The 20,237-nt window shown below is 50.2% G+C and overlaps 2 protein-coding genes across 3 annotated transcripts; both read right to left on the reverse strand.

Moving 5' to 3' along the window:
• Positions 1 to 1,749: 1,749 nt before the first annotated feature.
• TPI1 (triosephosphate isomerase 1) lies at positions 1,750 to 4,821 on the reverse strand. Its single transcript, XM_054812938.1, has 7 exons — positions 4,597 to 4,821; positions 3,618 to 3,741; positions 3,448 to 3,532; positions 3,185 to 3,317; positions 2,851 to 2,936; positions 2,561 to 2,648; positions 1,750 to 2,308 (listed from the first exon to the last, which is right to left on the reverse strand). The coding sequence occupies exons 1-7, from the start codon at positions 4,706 to 4,708 to the stop codon at positions 2,190 to 2,192; spliced, it is 747 nt and encodes a 248-aa protein (XP_054668913.1). The 5' UTR covers positions 4,709 to 4,821; the 3' UTR covers positions 1,750 to 2,189.
• Positions 4,822 to 4,984: 163 nt separating this feature from the next.
• USP5 (ubiquitin specific peptidase 5) lies at positions 4,985 to 20,174 on the reverse strand. 2 transcript variants are annotated; one of them, XM_054805961.1, is made up of 20 exons: positions 20,004 to 20,174; positions 18,395 to 18,520; positions 18,043 to 18,109; positions 15,008 to 15,141; positions 14,537 to 14,682; positions 14,051 to 14,235; positions 13,377 to 13,471; positions 12,682 to 12,875; positions 12,452 to 12,523; positions 11,061 to 11,142; positions 10,730 to 10,855; positions 10,139 to 10,292; positions 9,555 to 9,729; positions 8,093 to 8,181; positions 7,693 to 7,884; positions 6,997 to 7,140; positions 6,693 to 6,838; positions 6,456 to 6,609; positions 5,764 to 5,848; positions 4,985 to 5,591 (listed from the first exon to the last, which is right to left on the reverse strand). In XM_054805961.1, exons 1-20 carry the CDS (start codon positions 20,109 to 20,111, stop codon positions 5,498 to 5,500), a joined length of 2,568 nt encoding a protein of 855 aa, XP_054661936.1. In that variant the 5' UTR covers positions 20,112 to 20,174; the 3' UTR covers positions 4,985 to 5,497. The 2 variants fall into 2 exon arrangements, with proteins under 2 accessions (XP_054661936.1, XP_054661943.1); XM_054805968.1 differs by having other exon boundaries at positions 7,762 to 7,884; positions 20,004 to 20,143.
• Positions 20,175 to 20,237: the final 63 nt, after the last annotated feature.

Below are 20,237 nucleotides of genomic sequence, written 5' to 3' on the forward strand. Positions count from 1 at the left end.
TGGGTAGACTGCCTGAGCCCAGCTGCTACATTGTACATATGTGCGTGTATGTGTGTATATATATATGTATAAATACATATATATATGCACACTCACTAGCGCACCTCCATCCTGCTCAGCCAGAGGAGGGGGTGGGATGAGGCTGCTGGTGGTGTGTTCATCTGAGTGCTCTGTGTGGCCATCTGTGTATATGTGTATATATGGGGGGGGGATGTGTGTGTGTACCTACTGGGAACACAAGCTCAGCTTGGCTGCTGGTTGGGGCTGAGGACATGGAGCTGCAGTAGCCTCTCTCAGGCCATCACATCTGGCATAATGCATTTTTCTCAACAGCAACCTGTTTAAGATCCAACCATTACAATTTGCATTGAGGATCTGGCAGTATTTCCACTCCACAGAGCTCTAGTCCTGCCAGAAAGCAGACAAAAAGAAGAAAAACAAGATCTGGCATTCCTGCTGATGCAGGAATTATTTTCCATGAGTTTATTCCTCATTAAACGAATGCTTTCATGCCTCTCTATTCTCCTCAAAGCAGCAAAATCAATGCTTGGCTCCCATCTGTTTTTTTTTTTTTCTATGTAGGTCACTCTCCTGGGTTGTTGCCTAGCTCTGTGGGCAGGGCTGGGCAGGAGCAGGCACCGACAACCGCGATACAGCCCGTGGCCGACGCCTGCAAGCGACCCCGGCTCCGGGCAGCCTTAGGCGCAGTTCGTGGCCCTACCGAGTCACGCTGACTCCGGTGCCAAACCCGAGGCCGGTTTCAGCGCCATTTCAGCCCAGCCCCCCCCAGGCTCAGGCGGCGGAGGGCTCCGCGGCCGCCCGGGGGCGCGCCAGCACCACCCGCAGAACCGGCAGCTGCCCGGCACCGGCCCCGCCCGAGGAAGATGTCCCCTGAAGGGCTGGGAGCTCCTCTCCCCCTCCTTTCCAGCTGAGAGGGACCCCTTCAGCAGAGCAGGGGGACCCGCAGCATTATCGGGTTTGCTTTCATTCCTCGGGTGGCGCTAGCAGGGTAAGGGGAGGGACATGCCGCTCCTGCAGACCAGTAACATCAAGTGGGAGGGGATCTCTCAGCTGTGCATTAACAAACCGAGTCACCCTCTGCACGTCTGCTCCATACCAGAGCACTGCCCACAGGCTCCCAAGGACGTACTGCCTTACAGCTAAGCTCCTCCTTGTGAGGCACTTCCTTTTTCATTACCCTTAGTGCTACCTAAAGCCTCCTAGCTGGTGTAGCAGCTGGGAAATAATATCTCATCTTGCTTTCTCACCCATCAGCCCACAGCTGAAAGCAGGCAGCAAGCACAGCCTCAGCACATTGGCCTAAAAAAAAAAAAAACCCTTCCCTGCATAAAGAGGGAGCTGCCCTGCTCCACATTTAATGAGCAGCAAAGTCAATTACCAGTCTTCCCAAGCAAAGAGAGCAGGGATGAGCATGTTATCAAGCCTGTCTGGAAAGAGCAGCTCACTAGTGGGGCAGCTCCTGGTACAGAGATGCACAGAAGTCACCATGGGCCCAGAAGAGCTGTAACAGGAGAGGAACAAGATGCTCACAGCATGCTGCAGGTGAAACCTATGATAGCAAGATGCATGTTGAACCTCTGCAATGCCTACTGGGGCAGTGGTGGGCCCTCAAAAAAAAGCCCACAAACCCCATGCTACCTTCTCTGCAACCAGTTACCTCCATAAGTAATAAGTTCTGTACACTGCCTGTCCCCAGCTGGTTCTGAATAAGATCCAGGACACATTTGCTTTTTCTTTTCTTCATTTATTGTTCAGTATGGGACACAGGTGAGGTCAGACATCTCACAAGGGTCTAAGCTGACAGGCTCCTTGCTGATGGAGCTAAAGGATGCAAGAGACTAATTCCTTTTTCCTTCCCCCAGCACCAGTGGGCCTCTCTCCCTGCAGAACTGCAGGGAAAAAGGGAGACACTGGCCCAATTGAATGTGGGCTCAACAGGCAACCAAGGATTTTGCCAATTCAGAGAGGAGGCTGTCAAGACTCTGCTGAGACAGGGTCCCACTAACAGACTCCAACATGGTGGTGGGGGTTAGCAGCACAGCTAGAACAATGACCGTGGAGGGGGAAAGCCTCAGAGGAGGCCTCTGTACTAAGACATGTGCAATGAAAGGTCCCTTCTTGCTTCCATTTCTTGCTCTGAACCACAAGGGACTGCTCCTCAGGCCGCTTCAGTGTTTGGCATTAATAATATCCACAAACTCTGGCTTGAGAGAAGCTCCACCAACAAGGAAGCCATCCACGTCATGCTGAGAGGCCAGCTCCTTACAGTTGCTGCCAGTAACCGAACCTAAGTAGGGAACAATATTTCAAGGTCAGAAGTGGCCAGCTCTAGAAAATGGGGCCTGGGCACAAAGGGTAAGACTAGCCACATCTTACTCTGCAGAGAGTAAAACTGTCTCCCATTTACTGAAACAAGCTAGTAGGTGGCTCTTCATGCTCTGACAGCCTTGTTTCCTCATCAGCAGAGCATGTTGTACAGCTGCAGCAACAAGCAGAAAAACTGCTTCCTACACTGGAATGCAGCTTCAGATTCATTTACCTCCATAGATGATCCTAGTTGACTGAGCAACAGCATCAGACACATGGCTTTTCAGCCACCCTCTCAGCTTCTCATGAACTTCTTGAGCCTGCAATGAACAGAAAGAATACCACTAAGAGCTGAGCAATATATACTCTGTGTACAACTCCCTTCCAAAGGGGAGAATCTCTGAGAGAATCTTGAGAGATTCTCTAAATCTTTAGTCTTTAGAGAAAGTCTTCAGGAAGATTAAGAAGAGTGGAAAGGGTCAGTTGGCCATTTAGTCAGCCACCTTTCCCCTGTGCTCATACCTGTTGGGGAGTTGCAGTTTTACCAGTTCCAATAGCCCAAACTGGCTCATAGGCAAGAACCACTTTACTCCAGTCCTTGACATTATCTGGGGAGGAGAGAGAAGGTGTAGGTAAGCACAGTACTTTGTGCTGGGAAGGGTAGAGCTAGAAAGCCTTCTGGAACACACAGGTCTTTTATTAACATCATCATTACCATATGTGAACATTTACAGCAACATATCTATGAGCCTTACAAGGAAGGCCAGGACAGCCATTACAGACTTCCAGTTAAGGCCAGAATGGCCATTTCCTAAATGTCCAAAGCAGGAAAAGAGCACCCATTTTCTTTCCTTACCAGCAATGGCCTTGGTCTGTTCAAAAACCACGTTCTCTGTTATGCCAGCTTCTCTCTCATCCAGCTTCTCTCCAATGCAGGCAATGACTCCCAGGCCCTCAGCTAAAGCATGAGCCACTTTCTGCCCAATCAACTGAGAATGCAAAAGAAATGAGGTAACCAATAGTCCGATCTACTCTTGTAGTCATATTTTAACTGCTCACCCCTCCAGCCTTTGCAGGCACATCTGAGCTAGACCATCTCTCCATCCCAGGGTCGCCCACCTCATCAGACTCTCCAAAAACATGCCTTCGCTCAGAGTGGCCCAGGATCACCCACGTGGCTCCGATATCTTTGATCATTGCTGGACTGGGGAGAGAGGAGATGACTCACACCTCTGGAGGAAATTCACATCCCAGAGGCACCCTGGCTTTACTCTTCTCTGTGGGCTCACCTGATCTCTCCTGTGAAAGCACCCTTTGGTACCTTGTAACAGTTCTGTGCTGCAACTCCAATCTTTGCATCAAGCTTCTGACGGGCAAAGTCAAGATAGATGGAGGGAGCTCCACACACCACCTCTGGAAGGCAAAGAAAGTGGCCACCCTTGAAACAGGCAAAGGGCAGAAACTGTACCCAGCCACCATCCCCAAATCCCAGCTCTGAGAGGTCATCCCTCTCTCCCTTCCCCAGCTCCTGGGAAGGCTCAGCCTGCCTGCCCTCACTGACATTTGGGGGACCCTCTGCAGCAGGAATATCCCTGCTATCTGATGACTCAACAGCAAAGAGGAAGCCCTTTCCAGTGGGTAGATCGGTGGTATCAGGCCCCTTGGAAAGGGCCCAGCTGAGAAACCGGGAAAGAATGCCATCCTGCTGCCCGGGCCCGCCTGAACCGGGGGGAAAGGGCAGCATCAGGTTACGCCTGGGGTTGTAACTGGGTACGGCCGCGGCGAGGCAGGGGCACGGTCTCACAGCCTGCCCCGGCAGCGCAGCCCCGAGGGACCTCGGCTGAAGCACGGAGCTCCGTGCCCCACGGCCCCGGCCAAGAGACGGGAGCAGGAGCACACGAGGCGGGGTAGGGACAAGGATGGGGGAGAGGCGAGGGGCCCAGGGAGACAAGCGGCCGGGGATCTCGGCAGCGGGACATCAGCCCACCCGCTCCCGCCGGGAGGGGCGGGGAGAGGCCTCCTCCTCCCGGGGAATGCAGCCGGAGGCGACCCGGGGGAGCCGCACGTGTCCGCCGGGCCCGCAGCCCCGGATCCGGTTTCGCGGGTATATTTAGCCCCGCCGCCGGCTCATATTTACGCCCCCGCCGCCCTCTGACATTTGCCGCTCCCCCGCCCGGACCCAGGCCCCGACTCCGCCAGGCCGCCGCCGGGCCGTGAGGCGCCGCGCGGGACGTGCGCTACGTGCACTACGTGCGGCCGCGCCCTCACCGGTATCGGCGGAGAGCTTGGCGCCGTTCAGCGTGTGGATGAGCTCTCCCAGGCTCTTCTTGTCGCCGTTCATCTTCCAGTTGCCCCCCACGAAGAACTTCCTGGGCGCCATGGCGGGAACGGGCAGGGGCTGGTACCGGAGGAGAGGCGAAGGTCAGCAACGGCAGCAGCACCCGGCTCCCGGCGCCCGCATTTATCCCCCGGCAGGGCCCGTGGCCCCGCCCCGCCCCCGCCCACCAGTTGGCCCCGCCCCAGCCCCGCCCCCGCCGCCCGCCCGCCGAGCGGAGGGAGTCCGCGGCACCGCCAGCGCTCCTCCCCACCCCCCGACCACTCGTGTTTCCGCTCCCGGGGGGCGCCTACCAATGCAGAGGGCAGACAGAAACCGGGCTAGGGGGTGTATTTCGACTTTTATTTTGTCCCTCGTGTATTTTGGCATGTAAAGGGCACACAAGGTGGGGGCGCTGCTCGTGGCCCACCTTGCTGCCCGCCCCGCGCCCTCCCCAGCAGGGCAGGCAGGAGGAACCCCCCATACACAAGCCACACATACACACAAGCCCCCTCCTCCCCTTCCGGACAGCAAGGAGGTGGCATTATCCCACCAAGCAGCAAAGCACTAGGGCTGTGTGTCACACGGGGGTGGGGAGACAGTAAGGACATTTCCTATAGAAACAGATATTCCCACCCCACCCCCCCCGGACCCCCTTCACTCGTGTCCACGGGGGCTCCAGCCCCCAGTCAGGGAACTCTTGTCTCCACAGAGAGGCCATGAAGGGATGAGTGGGGAAAGAGGAGCAGGGGAGAGAAGAACCCTGCTCTCATCCTCACCCCCCCCACCCCTTCCCCCCTCCCCCCCCACACCTTCAGCCCACTCTCCCCCCACCACACACAGCAAGAGGATGTTCTAGCTGGGAATCCGCTGATAGAAGTAGATGTAGCCCAGATCCTTGGGGGGCTTCTCAGAGGCACAGACTTTCTGGTCATTGTAGATCACCCACCTGCAACAGGCAGAACGGGAACTCAGGGATGCCACTCTGTGGCTAAGACATGACTCGATTCCCCCTCACCTGCTCTCATCGCCGACCCCCCAAGACCTCTGAAGAAACAGGGGAAGACAGTGATTTCAAACTGTACCTCAGAGTCCCCTTACGCTGTGAAAGTCCCTCTTACCTGCCGTCTTTCTTGATGTGACAAACATAGTGTCCACACATAGTCGAAGTGCCCATGTGGCTGATGAAGGCAAACAGCTGATATTCTTGAGGGGGAGGGGAAAGAGAGGAGTGTCAGGGAAAGAGGAAATGCGTCTTAATGCCAAAACACCCTGTGCAAGGCCCTCTCTAGAGGATCCCCTGAAGGAAGCTCTGCTGGGTAATAATTTAGAATTGGGTCCCCGTCAAGTGTGACTGGGAATGGCCTTAAGGCCAAATGTGCGGGGAAATAGGAGATGGTAATTTCTTTAGCCTTCTCTCTTCCCTGAGTGCTGGGTTCCCCATCCCAACAGCATGCAGCAGCCTACCAGCATTTGCACCAATTCTGCACATAGACCGAAATAAGTTTTTTCAACGGCAGCCTGATGAGCAGAAAAGCCTCCCAGGACAACTGAGATGAACACAGCCTCTCCCCTCTTTCGCTTGACGGCACTTCCTCTGCCTCTCTCTTACAGGCTTCCAGGTAATCCCCAGCCTGAAGGGTCCAGGCCCTGCACGGCCATCCCTCTCATTTTCCTCCCTGCTTCCACCTCAGCAACCAGACCAGCTCTGTGGCAGCTGCTGCTGCTGCTAAAACCCGTGGTACCGCATGGATTAGGGAGGATAAAGACAAGCTGCACCCCTGAATCCGCATTCCTACTGCTTGGAACTCACTTCCGGGTCCATCTCGCACTTTAGGACCCACAGGGACAGATTCAGAGATGGACTCTGCTGCTGAGCGCCCCTCTGAGATATCCATAGCAGCTTCTGCATCAAGGTCATCAATGTGACTAAAGATCCAATCCACAGCACGCTCCAGACTGTTGTTCTGGAAGGAAGAGAAGACTGTAAACTTGGGAATGCTTGTTCCCAAGAGTATCCTTTCACTCTGATGTCACCTATGCCTCTCACCGTGGCTCTAAGCGCTTTCATAGCCTGGTCCCGGGAGAAGCCCATGGAGACAATGGTGGCCATGCTGTCTTCTGAAGGAGGGTCTGGGCAGGCAATAGTTGACCCTGGTCCACTGGATCCAGGGAGAACTAACGGGTTAGCAAAGTCTGCAGCAGAAAAGAGAACATGGCTCAGAGCAGTTAGACCTCTCCAAGAGGGATACAGGTCAAGCTCCCAACTACTTCAGTTTTCCACTGCTGTAGTGGGACAGGAAGTACAATGGCCCACATGTAATAAACTTCACCATGGCCATGTGGTCTCATACCTGGATCATCCATATGTGACATGACCCAGTTCATGGCAGCCTCAACCCCGCTGTTCCCTGTGTAATACACAGCTTTGCGGCAGGCATCCATGGGAAAGCCCATCTCCACTAGCTGGATAATCACTGACTCATCCAACATGGGTGCTGTGGGAAGACAAAGATTAGAGCCACCCACTCCCACCCAGCTGTGCCTGCTCCATTTTGCGCAGTGTCACACAGCCTTCCTAAGCCACCGTTTCCTGGCTTCGTTTCACACAAGTTCTGTCTCTCTGCTCTTCTCATCCTTTGCTACCTTCCTTCTTCAGAAGTGCAGGCTCACGCACAGGCACCCCAGGGAACAAAAGGATTCAACTCATGAACTCAGGAGCACTGGCTCTTCCCTACCCTCCAAACCCCACTTCCCACTGTGGTTTGTGAAAATAAAATACCTCTACCAGTTAAATCTTGTATAAACCCCAGCTCTGCCCCCTCTAAAAGCAGTAGACATGACACTTCCCCATCTTTCACAGAACAGGAATCAACAAACTCCCTTGCATAACACCCTTGCATAACAGGCACGCAAGGGAGGCAGCCGGCATTCGCTGACAGAGGGACAGGGAAAGTCTGAGCAAGTGGGAAACCACTAGCATGGGAGACAAGACGAGGAGAGCAAGGAAACAAGTCAGGCATCAGGAAAAGAGGAGGAGAATCACTAACATGTCGGAGAGGAGAAGTGAGGGGAGCAGAAGGAGTCGTCGTCCTCGTTGCCATAGAACCCCAGGCTACCTTTGGGCTCGTCTGGTGTCACCAGTGGGGGTGCGATGTCTGGCATTTCTTCTTCTCCATCTTGCAGCCCTGTTCCCTGCAGTGCAGAGATATCCAGCTCCTCTGGCATTTCAATGGAGACATCTGCAAGATACAGCCTTGCTCAGCCTCCCCATAGGGACAGAAACAAAGGACTTGGTTGGGAGATCTAGAAGGGTAAGTCCCCGGGGATGCAATACGCTACAGTCTGCAGCTCCTTTTGGGGTAGTTATCTTCCTCTTTGCAGTAATGACCACAATACCCATATATGACTCCCAATACCTATATGCTCTGTACTTCTCATCCTTCTTACCAAGCTTTTTGGGCACCCAGTCCAGACCAAAAGTGAATTTCTTGATCTGGATCACCAGATAATCCGGGAAAGAGGCAAACCGTGTTGTTCTGAAAGAGACAAATAATACTTTTAAATACTTTGCCAGCAATGACTGAGGGCACCTAGTTGATTCAAGACACCAGTGAGTAGGGTGGAGGCACGTCCTAAGGAGGGGATACACAGATCTGTGCAGGTCTCCTACGCTGAGCTTAAAGCTCCTCAAACACAACCATTTCTAAAGCAGAGGCTCTGACCAGATGAGACAGAATGCAGCATGTACAAAATCTTGGGGGATGTGGAAAAATAGTACATGTTCTCTACCTTCCAATCCTGTATTTTACAAACCTCCTCAGATTTGAGTATTTAATTAAAAGCCTAACCCTTAAGGAATGTAGAGGAAATAACATCTTTTATTAGACCGACAGATACAGCTGCAGGAACTGACAAGCTTTCAAGCACAAGAGCACTTCTTCAGATACAAAGCAGAAGCAGTGAATTTTAAGCTAACTGAATTTGACTGAACATTATTTAGTTAGACAATTTGAGAGAGAGGGTGTCTGGAATCTGTGAAACGGAGGGCAATGTTTGTGAAGGGAGAAGCAATCATAAGAGAGACAGATACTTATTATTGGGGGATAATTGTAACATGCCATAAAATTAATTTAAGTAATGGTATATATTCAACGCTAATTCTTACAAAGTGTTTGAACATAACTCACTACTAAAAAGCAAAACAAAACCCTACTTTTCAATGTGATTGTGTTACTGACTGTGTGTTTATAGTAGCTATTGCTTAATAACAGAGTATTTGTTAGAAAAACACTTCCAATTCTCTGAAAACTACTCTTTCATTGCAGAACAGTCAGTAGCATCACAACAGGAAGCTGCTTAGGTTTGTAATCTTCTCGCTACACCTTTGCACTGTCGCATGTGCTGCAGGCAGTGAGAAAAATTAAAACTGTTTTTTAAACCTTGCTATTAGCATTTAAGTTAGCATTAGTTAAAGTAACTTATGCGTCTGTTATAGTCACTGTTTTGCTCAAACTTTAACAGCTAAAAACTTCCTTTAAACAAGTTTTAGAGACCATGCAAGACCAGTGTTGCCATACTGTCAGTACTGATTTTAAAGCTAAATTTTGAATTTAGAATAAAAGCTGCTAGTTTCCTGGACTATCACTGCATTTTCATAACCCCTCAGCAACTGAAATTTGATGGTAAGGATTTCACTAGCACTGCTGTTCTGCCCACTGAAATCCCCTGAGAGCAATCACTCCAGCACTGACAGACTGGTTCCCCCTCTGCATCAATGTTCTATGGGTCCAGGGTGTGGAGAACTACAAAGCTTTGGTAACACTTCTTCCCCAAGCAACTAAAAGAAGTCCCCAAAGATGCAGCTATTGCCAGTTTGTCATAGCCTAGCTGATAACTGACACACACTCACTTGAGAGCCACAGACTTGGCCTGCAAGGCTGTGCTCCAGAAATCATCCACCTGCTCTGGAGCTCCATAGGCCTCTAGGCAGGAGCTAAAAGGCACCTTGGCTCGCACCAGCTCAGGCAGTGGCTGCTTCTCCTCCTCTGCTTGCCGCTTCTTCTCCTCATATTCCAGTAGTTCATCTAGAGAACAAAGCAGAGGAGTCAAGGACCATCTCTAGGTACCTACAAAGCAACTGGCGTAAGCTACACCCAGAGGCAGAATAGGCCTGTAGATACACGCCATCAAGAATGAAGCACAAAGCAGATGTCTTCCAGAGCACTGTTCTGCTACTGCAGTCCTCTTTTGCTTTTGAATCGCAGCCCAGCTTGTGGTGTCGGAGGGAATGGCTCTAGAAAGACATCACCATGTCACACCACCTCTGAAAAAATCAGCCCGATCCCACAAAAGCAGGCAAAGGATCAGTCTGGTTTCATAAGTGGCAAAGCCAGTCCTTGAGGAAGTCCCTTTCTCATCTAAGGAGTTCTGTAATAAAAGTACAGTATCTAAACACGATGTTTGCTACGGTTCTGGCCTTGGCATGTTACTGACCTTTGTTGAGTGCAGCATCCATGGGCACGGGTAGCTGCATAATATAGTCCACACGCTGGGTATATTTCACCTTTTCTGTGGCCAGGCACTTGAGTTTCTCCTCGACCAGAAAACGGAAGACCTCGTTAGGGTTCTCCGAGCTGCGGCAGTTCCTCTGAAGGAGGAGAGGTTAGAAGGACAGATGTAACATCAGAATGGCAGAAATAAATATCTGCAGTAGCAGCGGTGCCACCTAGGACATGGCTACAGAGTATTTACTTCTGTACCCAGTCCACTGGAAAAGACAGCAAAGAGGAACCAGAGCCAACTTCTGTACCACAGGAACCCATGCCATTCCTGCTCCTAAAGAGGACAATTTACATCTCCAGCTGTGCCACTCCCAAAAGAGATTCCTCCAAGGAATCAGCCCTGAACACATGGCCAAGCATCTCTCCTTCTCTGCTCACGCAGGTGCTAGCTGGCCTATTTCCCTGTGTGCTCTCCCTCTCTCTGCTCTGATTGCCAGCTTCTCACCTCCACTCCTAACCCCTGCTGTGGGGAGAAAACAAAGCTGGGTTTTTCCATGATTTGATAGATAAACTCAACCATTACCTCAACCATGTTGATGAAGTGCAGAAAGAATTCTTGGGCATCCTGCTGTCGGTTAGTGGAAAATTCTGGGTGCCCCTTTCCAATGAGGGATTTAAACATGCGTGGAGCGATGCCATTTTGCATACCCTAAAAATAACAAGGTGGAAGAAGAAGGTGGTCATAATTTGCCAAGCACGTGTCCTGCCACTCACCATGCTTTTCTTCAGGTCACAGGGCCCTGGAACGAGCCCCAGGAAATGTCTTCAGAAAGGGTTTTCCTTCCTTCCCCATGTAACATACACAATACCTCATGCAACACACACATCATGAAGATGCCATATCCAAGTCTCACCTTCTGATCGGGCTGCTGCTCCCCATCTGCAGAAACCGGCTTTGAGTACTCCCCAGAAAGTAGTCCATGGCCCAGTTTGGCTCTGGAATGATGAAGTCGTCACTGTTAGCATCAAAAAGGTTTCTTCAATCCCACAAACTCCAGGAGCCACACCAACCCATCCAGCTTTAACACCGCCATGGACTGCCAATCTCACAGAGATCAGTGTTCTCTGCTGCACCAGCTGAGATCATCTTATCTCAGTCTGCTCTGTGGTCCCATGAGACATCGACTAGAAAGTTACTAGGACTTCTGGGCACCAATCTCAACTGCTGCTTGCACAGTGAGAACATAAAGGAATAGCTTCCTTTTCCCCAGAGAAGGGCAGCTGGTGCTGAGCCACACAGCAGCTGCATAACAGCCAAACTAAGCTGCAGCCTGACATGGGTAAAGCAGCAGTGCATCTAACTGATTGTGCGGGAGACAACAGGGCAGAGTGAAATTGCCTGAGCCAGAAATAGCATTGCTGCGAGCAGACTGATCACATTTTCCCAGGGGAAAGATCAAGAATGACTGCATGAGGCACTTAATGAACAACACTAACGTTCAGTGATTTCCTCCTATGCTCAGACTCTCCTACTATTCCACTTCAGTCCTTCCCCATCACTGTTGCCATTTGTCTGGAACTAAACCCTACCAATTCCTCTCTTTGCCCAGGCAAAAGTCTTTCTGGCTGTCTCAATTTAATCCCCTCCTCAGTGAACAGGCTCCCCAGGCTGTCCAAATTTAGAATCCTCCCTTATCGCTGAACTCCCTTCCACAAATGCCACCTTCCATTCCTCCACCCCAAACCTCCATATAGTGCTTTGCTCTTTTAGAGCAGATGTAACAGAGAATTCATGTATTTAAAATGCAACACTCTCCCAAATCTTGTATTCCTTCTATACATTCTCCTGCTATTGCTCACACAATACCTCTTGCTGGAAGCCTCTTTAAGCATATATAAATTATCCACTGAGAATAAAGTTGCCTAAATCTATATATCTCTTTGCTCGTAGCTATCTCCCTCCGTTGCAGAGAACAAGCACCTTTTTGCTGTTACACAGATAGAATGTGCCTACCAGAAATCCCCCCGTGGTAACAGATGGTACTGCGTTCACCACATAATACATTTAAGGGCCTCTCATGAACACTGAGGTGCACTCTGTCCTCTCCATCTAGGGCATTCAGCTGAACCTTCCTGGCTTAGATTCTTATTGATCACTGAGGATCAGTGTCTCTGGTGATGGACATGGAAACAGAGAGGCAAGGCTTGAGGGAGAAACCTGCAGCAAAGCACACTGTAGCAGCACAGAGGTCGGGACGCACCCAGGCAGCCTCAGCCTTCCTTCTCTCACCAAAACTCTACGTACACTTGTGTGCTGAAGTCCTGTGTGGGGTCCGAAGGTGCACTTTGGAATATCTTCTCCAGCTTGTCCACATACCTGAAAAAACCGAACAATCTAAGGGACGTATGGGTTCATCTACTAAAGACACAGTTCTGAGCCTGGTCACGGTAACAGAAGCTCCCAGCTCTAGGAGACCTTTGTACTGATCCCAAGGGAACCCAGGCCAATGAAAATGAGTGATTAATCACACTTACTTTCTCTGGAAGTCTGGGATACTGAACAGCACCTGCATCACAGAATTGAGGTAGCAGCTGTTGCCCAAGTTACGGATACCAGTGTACCCAGGCCCATAGAGGGGCTTGAGCTGCACGCCAGACTCCTGGATGAGCTCCCACTCCCCAATGCGCTGGTTCATGTCTATTTCCAGTTCTGTCATTGTCTTGTCTGTCTGAGGAGGGAAAGAACAGGAAAAACCCTCAAAGACTCAAGGGAACATCAGAGGAGTGAAAAGGACAATGCTGTAGAGAAACAAAGAGTCAAATCCATTCTGTTTTATTAAATTAGAAGAGGAAGATACAAGAATTGATCTGAATACCTGGGACAGAAGGAGGAATGATAAGAAACATGGGAGAAATCTGAACCATCCCCTGTAAGGGGTCACACACTAACACTGAATCTAGGGAGCAAAGCTCAGAGCTTGGGAACCTCCCTGCCTACAGTACTGACACAGAACTCCAAGGAAATGAACCTGAGGGACAGGAAAGAAAGGGAAAAAAGGCAGCAAAAGAAGAAGGGCAGATGACGCAATGCTCTGCCTGACAACAAACAGGGTTTATTTACCAGGAATGGTTCTGCATAGCCACAGAAAGCTGGGATCCAGCTAAGAAACCTGAGTTGCTTTTCTCCCCCTCTAGGCCTATGGAGGACACCCCCCACCCCCTGCCCTCACCTTCTGCATCTTGAGCATGTCAATTCCAAAGTGAGCAAGGTGTTCTGCCAGGTTTGGATCCAATACCATGTCATCTTCGTCGTAGGAGTAGACGTCTATGCAGGAACACAGAAGAAAAGCAGAGACTTATAATGGCCTGTGATCTAACATTAACTGCTGGATGAACAGAACAGAGTGCTCAGAACAAGGAGGTCTGACAAACTGAGCAGTTGGGGTTTCTCTTCTTTCTCAGGAAAGTAGCATGACAGACAGAATATTGAGGTTCCTTCAAAACATGTGACAAGACAAACAACTTTGTCATCGATGAAGGTTGAGAGGTATATCTGGAGTGAGGAAAGTGAGTTACTGTGCCATATACTCTCTACTCAGGTTTTGCACGCAAAATTATTTGATAAACATCCCACCACAGAAAATAAGATGGCAACCTGGATAACTATTCTAAAACCCTCCAAATTACAAGGGAGGGGAGGAAGAAGACAAGGTTTTATCAGCTGGTTCTTTGCCTGCCACAAGCTGGGAAAGTTCACGATAGGATGACACTGAATGTTCCAGATCATAAGATGGGCAATACCAGCCTGATTCCTGGAAATCCTCCCTGACTTGCCTTGTCAGAGACCACAGTCAGCCTGAGTGGTGCCTGGCATCTATCACCCCCACAGGATCCCCCTTCTCACCAGCCCCATCAGGAGTAATTGTTCCCAGTTTCACAGCCAGTGGGTAGCCAGTTTCCCGGTAATGCTCGACTGCATGATTGTTGCCACCACTGCCATCAAAATAACGCCGACCACAGAGGATGGCTCCATCGGTCATGTTCAGCCACAGGTTCTCCCTCATGTCACACTTGCTGCACTTCCAACCACTATTGAGAAGGAACAGAGAAAAAGAGATTAGGGTGCAAACCTTTGCGTTCTACCTCCCAAACTCTCTCCATTACTACCCGCTGACCACAGTACAAGCAATCTCATTCGTCTTTTACTTTGGAACACTGAGTATCCTGAAATACCTTAGTTTGCCATTTCCCCTGAATTTAGTAGGACAAGGCACACTCAGAGACTCACAAAAGAAGTCTCATCTGCTGCTGCAGTCCAGGACAGGAGAAGAAGGTGATGGGGTGGATCTGGGATACAGAGCAAAACAGCTAGTTTCAGTACTATGCTCACCATGGTGGGATGCGGACATCATTCTGAAGCTGTTGCAGGGAAAAAGCGTGTTTGGAAACACGTCGAACCTCCCCATCCCAAGCCTGCACCTCCTGCTTCCGTGAGGCTGAATCTGCTGTCAGGATCGCCTCGATCGCACTGGCAATCTGGAATTAGGACAGCAGGAAAAAAATTAAGGGCAGAAGGAAAGAAGCTTCCAGTGCCACAACACTCCACGTTTAGGTTCAGATTGGCAAGTCAGTTGTGCTAGGGCAGCCTTCAGGAGCCTCAGTCACAAACCAGGCCTCCGTAACATAAATCATAGAATCACAGAATGGTTCTGCACTGTGTAAGCGCAGAACAACCCTGCTTACTGCAAGCTGAGACTTCACAACAGCTCTGCAGGATCCCTTTCACAGGACAGCGGTTCCTTCTCTGCAATGGTGCATTTCCTCCTTTACAACAGAAAACACAGCCCTCCGCCAAACATACCCTGTCTCTGACCATGTCTGGTAGTCCCTCCAGACCATCACGAGGAATATCCAAATGCTCTGGGAAAATTACTATTTTTACATCTTCATCATATTCAAACTTTTCCTCTGTGATGTCAAATCCACCTTCTACACCTACAGGAAGAAAAAAACCCTTTGTGGTAACATGTAAAACCAAACAGCTTGCAAAGCTTCTTTGCCCACAGCTTACATGAAATAAGGTACCATGACTAAGGCAAAGCTCTAGATCAAAAATCCACAATCTTCCTTCCATTTCTGGATCCCAAAGTTTCTGCTGGTGGTGTGGACTTCACAGAAGAAAATATAAGCCTAGTGACAATAGGTCTGCTTTTCCCAGCTCTTTTTACAGATGCTTAGAAGGAATCACCAGACCCTCACTACAACCAGAAAAAAGACCTGCTCTAGAGAGACATTGTCCAGAACAGAGCCATGATAAAGCACTGCTGTTCGTCCTTCACATTATATCCAAGATGATGAATGGAGATGTGCATGAAGAGATCATATTCTAACCCTGTGCAAAGCTCTAGTCTATCAGCATCTGTGAGGAGCCTGGCTCTGCTTCCTGCCTTTTCCAGGAAGGACAGTTCAGAGTCCTAAAATTAAGCAAAGCAAACCAGGAGTTCCTCTGGAACCAGAACATCCAGAATTACAGAAAAAAAGTCTTAGGAAAGGTATAGTCCTAGCAGTTTCTCATGCCCAGCTAGCCATGCTTTCCAGAGACTGCAACAGAAATGGGGGTTCCATACATAACAGGTTATTTGCCAGTTGTCAAGAGTCATGATGGACGCTCACCAAAAATATCTGCAGTGGAGGGACCTGTTTTTGATTTATGTAGGTACTCAGGAAAAAACCTTGGCCCTTCCTGTTCTCCAAGCATTCACACCTTACATCCCAGAAGGAAACAGGTAGAAGACACATTACTTACTAGCTGCCTTAACTCCCTGGGGGTTTTTTCAACTGAATTTCCTTTATTTCATTAAAAATGGCATGCTGATCTCTGAAGACCTGTGGCTGCCACAGATCTCTGAAGGGAATATGAGTTTTTGCTGTTTAATGCCTCAGCCTCGAGAACCCTGTTTGCAACACAGTTGTGATAACCATTACTGCATTTAGTTAAAACATTGGCAAGAATACCCGGTTCCCACAATATCTCCTGCAACTCCCCCCTCAAATATCTACATTTTTTAGACTATGCACAAACTGCCATGTATGAATGCAGATGCTACAAGCCGGAGTGGTTTTAGAAATACCTGAAAACAGTCACCAGCATCATGCAACAACATACCCAGATAGTCCCATGCCTCTTCAGCACATCCCAGAGAGATCTCCTGCCATCATTTCATAGAGTAAAACAATACACAATCCCTCAGGGTATTACACAATTTCTGAACTCTAAACAAACCAAAAAAGACTGCTGAAGTTCCCTACAGTGGTTATATGAACCTGCTGAAGCTTCAGATGAGGAAGAGGGTCTTCAGTCAGCAGACTGCCTCCTAGCCCTTTTTTCCCCCCTATATAGCCAACAGCTTGCCATGAAGGTGCACTGCCTCCCTCTCCGTGGTTGTATCTGAGCACCACAAACTCCACAAGTCATCCAACTGACACGCTGGCATGGGAAGTGAGCACTATAGATTTTTTTTTTCCCATGGAGAGGGAAGCTGAGGTACAGAGAGATCAAGGGCTACATTTTGCAGCCAATGACATTTTCTTCCTACATCTATCTAGTACTTTAAAAAATCTCCCATGTCAGGATTAGGTAAACCAGCACAGTTTATCTAAAAGAGAGGAAAAAAAAAATCTCTCCTGGATTTAAGATCACTGCCTCAACCACAGGCCTAATACTGTCTTTTATTCTCTCCTGCTCTATTCACACCACTAAGCTGTTATCACAGGCAGCTATGTGCTGACCCAGGGACAACACTTGTCTCAAGACCTTCGTAGAACTGAGGATGCAGAAATAACTTGTAATGCAGACTGGGCCTCATCTCTCCAAAAGCAGCATAATCATATACATAAAAGCACTGCCTATCTGAAGAAACAGATTCTAGTCTCAATTTTGCTAGAAGTGACCTTTGGGACTTCATTCACCTCACCATAAAAACAGGGAGCAGCCAAAAGCCTTGATGTTGGTGTTTGGGCTGTGGCAGCAGTGGTGTCACTGGGCACCTGCTACACAATGGCACAGCCACGGAAAAAGTGAGCATAAAGCAAGACGTGCATAGTCCAGGTTCCGGATTTCCCTCTAGTGGTCAGCTTCCAGCAAGCCAAGAACCTGTTACTGCTAAAAAATGTTCCTATCCTCTGCTTTATAGATCTCCATAATGGTTCAGAAATTACTAGCCAAGACTGCTCCAAATAAGCAGCATCTTCATTGATTGCCATGACAGCCTTTGAAGTCAGTGCAAGAGAGTAATGGAATGCCATCCCTGTTCTTCCAAAAAAGGGCTTGCTTTTTGTATTTTAATGTTCATATGTATTTCCTCCAGTATCAGCCTTGTATTTCAAAGAACTATCGAGCCCAAAATGTTAAGACAGCATTTACCAGTAATTTCTTCCCCATCTAGAAAATAACACCAGTTCAATACCTGAGAAGTTTAGAAAATAGTTTTTTCTATTAGAAACTTCAAACTTACTTCAAACTCAGACTTAGACAACTTCTCAAACTTACTCCAGCCCCATACATCAACATAATACAGACACATCCATATTAAGCAATGGTTATACCCACACCAAGCTGAGTCAGCCATAGAGTTAAGAGAGGATGCAAAACATATTTACCTACAGAAAAGATGATGCAACTTTGAACACAGCACAAAACTACCACCTCAACAACTGTTTTGCAGAAATACCCACCTAAGACACACTAGAAAATGTGACGTTTAAATTTGGTCGGGGATACTAGCTTCAACTAGCCCAAGAAGAGGAAAGGCAAAAGTGACATGTCATGAAGCCAGGCAGCTCCAGAGGACTGGTCCAAAACAACAAGGATGGTATCATACGCAAGTGCTTTCTTACCAATAGCCAAACGAGTTGGTTTCTTCCTTGGTGGGTCCCCAGCACTGGAGTTGGTGTCTTCTTCCTTCTATTTCATTGAGAGGAAATAGGGAAATAGAGTTAGGGGGACAGGCAAGCTGTGGCAAGCAGTAAGGATTGAAATTAAGCTACTCTGAAAACAGAAAGAGGCAGAAATAGCATGGGCAATCCATACAACAAGTCAACATAAGCAGAGCTGAAGAACTGATGAACCTCAATTCACCAAGAAAAACATCAGTTATATTTGAAGAGAGAAAACTCTGATTCAATACAGAGACATATCCCAGCTCTCAATTTCAGAACAAGTTTGACTGTATATATTTTTATTTTTTACCAGTTTACGTGTTCTTTTGAGGTGCAGGTAGACCCGCTGGCCTGTTTTCTGATAGTGCTTTTCCACATATTGCTTCCCAAAGCCCAGGAATGTGTTCATGCAGATATACAAGCCACCATCTGACTCCTGGAAGGAAGGACAGATTAAAACTGAAGGGAGATGGTAAAGAATGCCATTCCAACTGCTAGGATAGACCTCTAGGAATACTATTCATTAAATCATGGCTACAGCTCATTCCTACATACCAGCCACTTAATAGCTAGTCTGAAATAAGATGGCAAGCCCCAGTCTGGCTGCCCCAGAAGAACAGGTACTCAAGTCAAGATGATGTATTTGAAAATCTGTTTGCCTGTTCATTTATGGCAGGTTGCTACTGAATCAGGAAAGCCTGAGAGAGATTCCTCAGAAGCTTATACCTCGCAAAAGGTCCTTAGCACGCACAGTTCACACATTCAGAGCATGGTACAATCGTTACCAACAAAACCGTGGCACCCTGTCTGAAAGCGTAATTCCCAGTGCCGTAGGGAAGTCTGCCAAGCTACAGTGCAAGGAAGGTTAACAGACCACTTTATTTTTGCTGCTGTGTTCAAAAGCTTACAAGTAGCTCCAAAATGGATACAGGATGAGCCCTCCTCATCTCACAAGTATCTGGAAAACACTACACTCATTCAGCAGAGATACTCTTTAAAAAAATCAAAGAGGCAAGGGACCCAAATCCAGAGGCTGGAAAGGAGAGAAACCACTAAGAAGCTCTCAGCCTGCTTTCCAACATTAACCAGCTGGGACAGAGTCAGAGCGGGGAGCACATGGACAGGCATCACCGTGGGGCTCGGGGAGGGAAAGAGGGCCAGGCTGCCGTGTGCTGCTTCCTCGAAGGACCAGTATCTTCCAGCCGCAGCCCATTTCTTCTGGTGGGCTGGGGCACAGCCCGGATGGGTGCCTGGAGGAGGCCAACGGGGGGACCTCGCCCTCTCGCCGCCTGGGCCTCCCCAGGTCCGCCTAGGCCAGGCGGGGGTAGGGAGGGAGGAGCAGGGATGCCGGCTGGGTGGAGACGGCTGGAGAAGGGACCACTGCCATCTTAATGACACAGCACCGACTCGCCCCCCCGCCCTACCGGGCCACGCCACGCGGCGAGGCCGGAGGGGCAGCTCGGACCCGGGCAGGGGGGGACCCCCGGCCCGCCCCCCGGTGCCAAGGGCCGGGCCCGGGGCATGCCCCGGCCCCCCACCCCCTGCAGGACTACGAGTCCCGGCAAGCGCCTGCAGCGGAGGCGGGGGGGGGGTGGTGTCGGGGTGGCACCCGCTCTCCAGGCGCGCGGGGCCGGGCCGCCGCCGAACGGGGCGAGCGACCTGCCCACGCCCGCTCCGGCCCCAGAACTACAGCCCCCAGCTCGCTGCGGCCGGGAGGGGCGCGACGCGGGGCACGCCGGGCGCTGTAGTCCCCGAGGGCCCCGCGCTCCGTCAGGCCGTGGGCCGCTCCGGCCGCCAGGGAACCACAAGTCCCATCGCGCCCCGCGCGCGCGGCACCCCGACGGGCGGGTGGGCTGGGAGTGGGCCGGAGCGGGGGGCAGCCCGGCGAGGCGGGCGGGCCGGCCGCGGGGCGCGCTTACCGGCGTGTCAAAGGAAAAGGCGCACTCGTCCTTGTGGACCCGGTCGCCGGCCTTGGGCACCCGGATGGACGGCAACACCGAGAGCAGCGCCTCGCTCAGCTCCGCCATGACAGCGGCTCACTGTAGCACCGCCCACAGCCCCACCCTAACCAATCAGAGCCCAGTGTGGTCAGGCGGACTCTAGCCAATCCCGCGCCGCACGGGAGCACCGACAGCGAGGCTGAGGGCCAGGCC

Source organism: Grus americana, chromosome 1, assembly GCF_028858705.1.
Source record: "Grus americana isolate bGruAme1 chromosome 1, bGruAme1.mat, whole genome shotgun sequence".
NCBI classification, from domain to species: Eukaryota; Metazoa; Chordata; class Aves; order Gruiformes; family Gruidae; genus Grus; species Grus americana.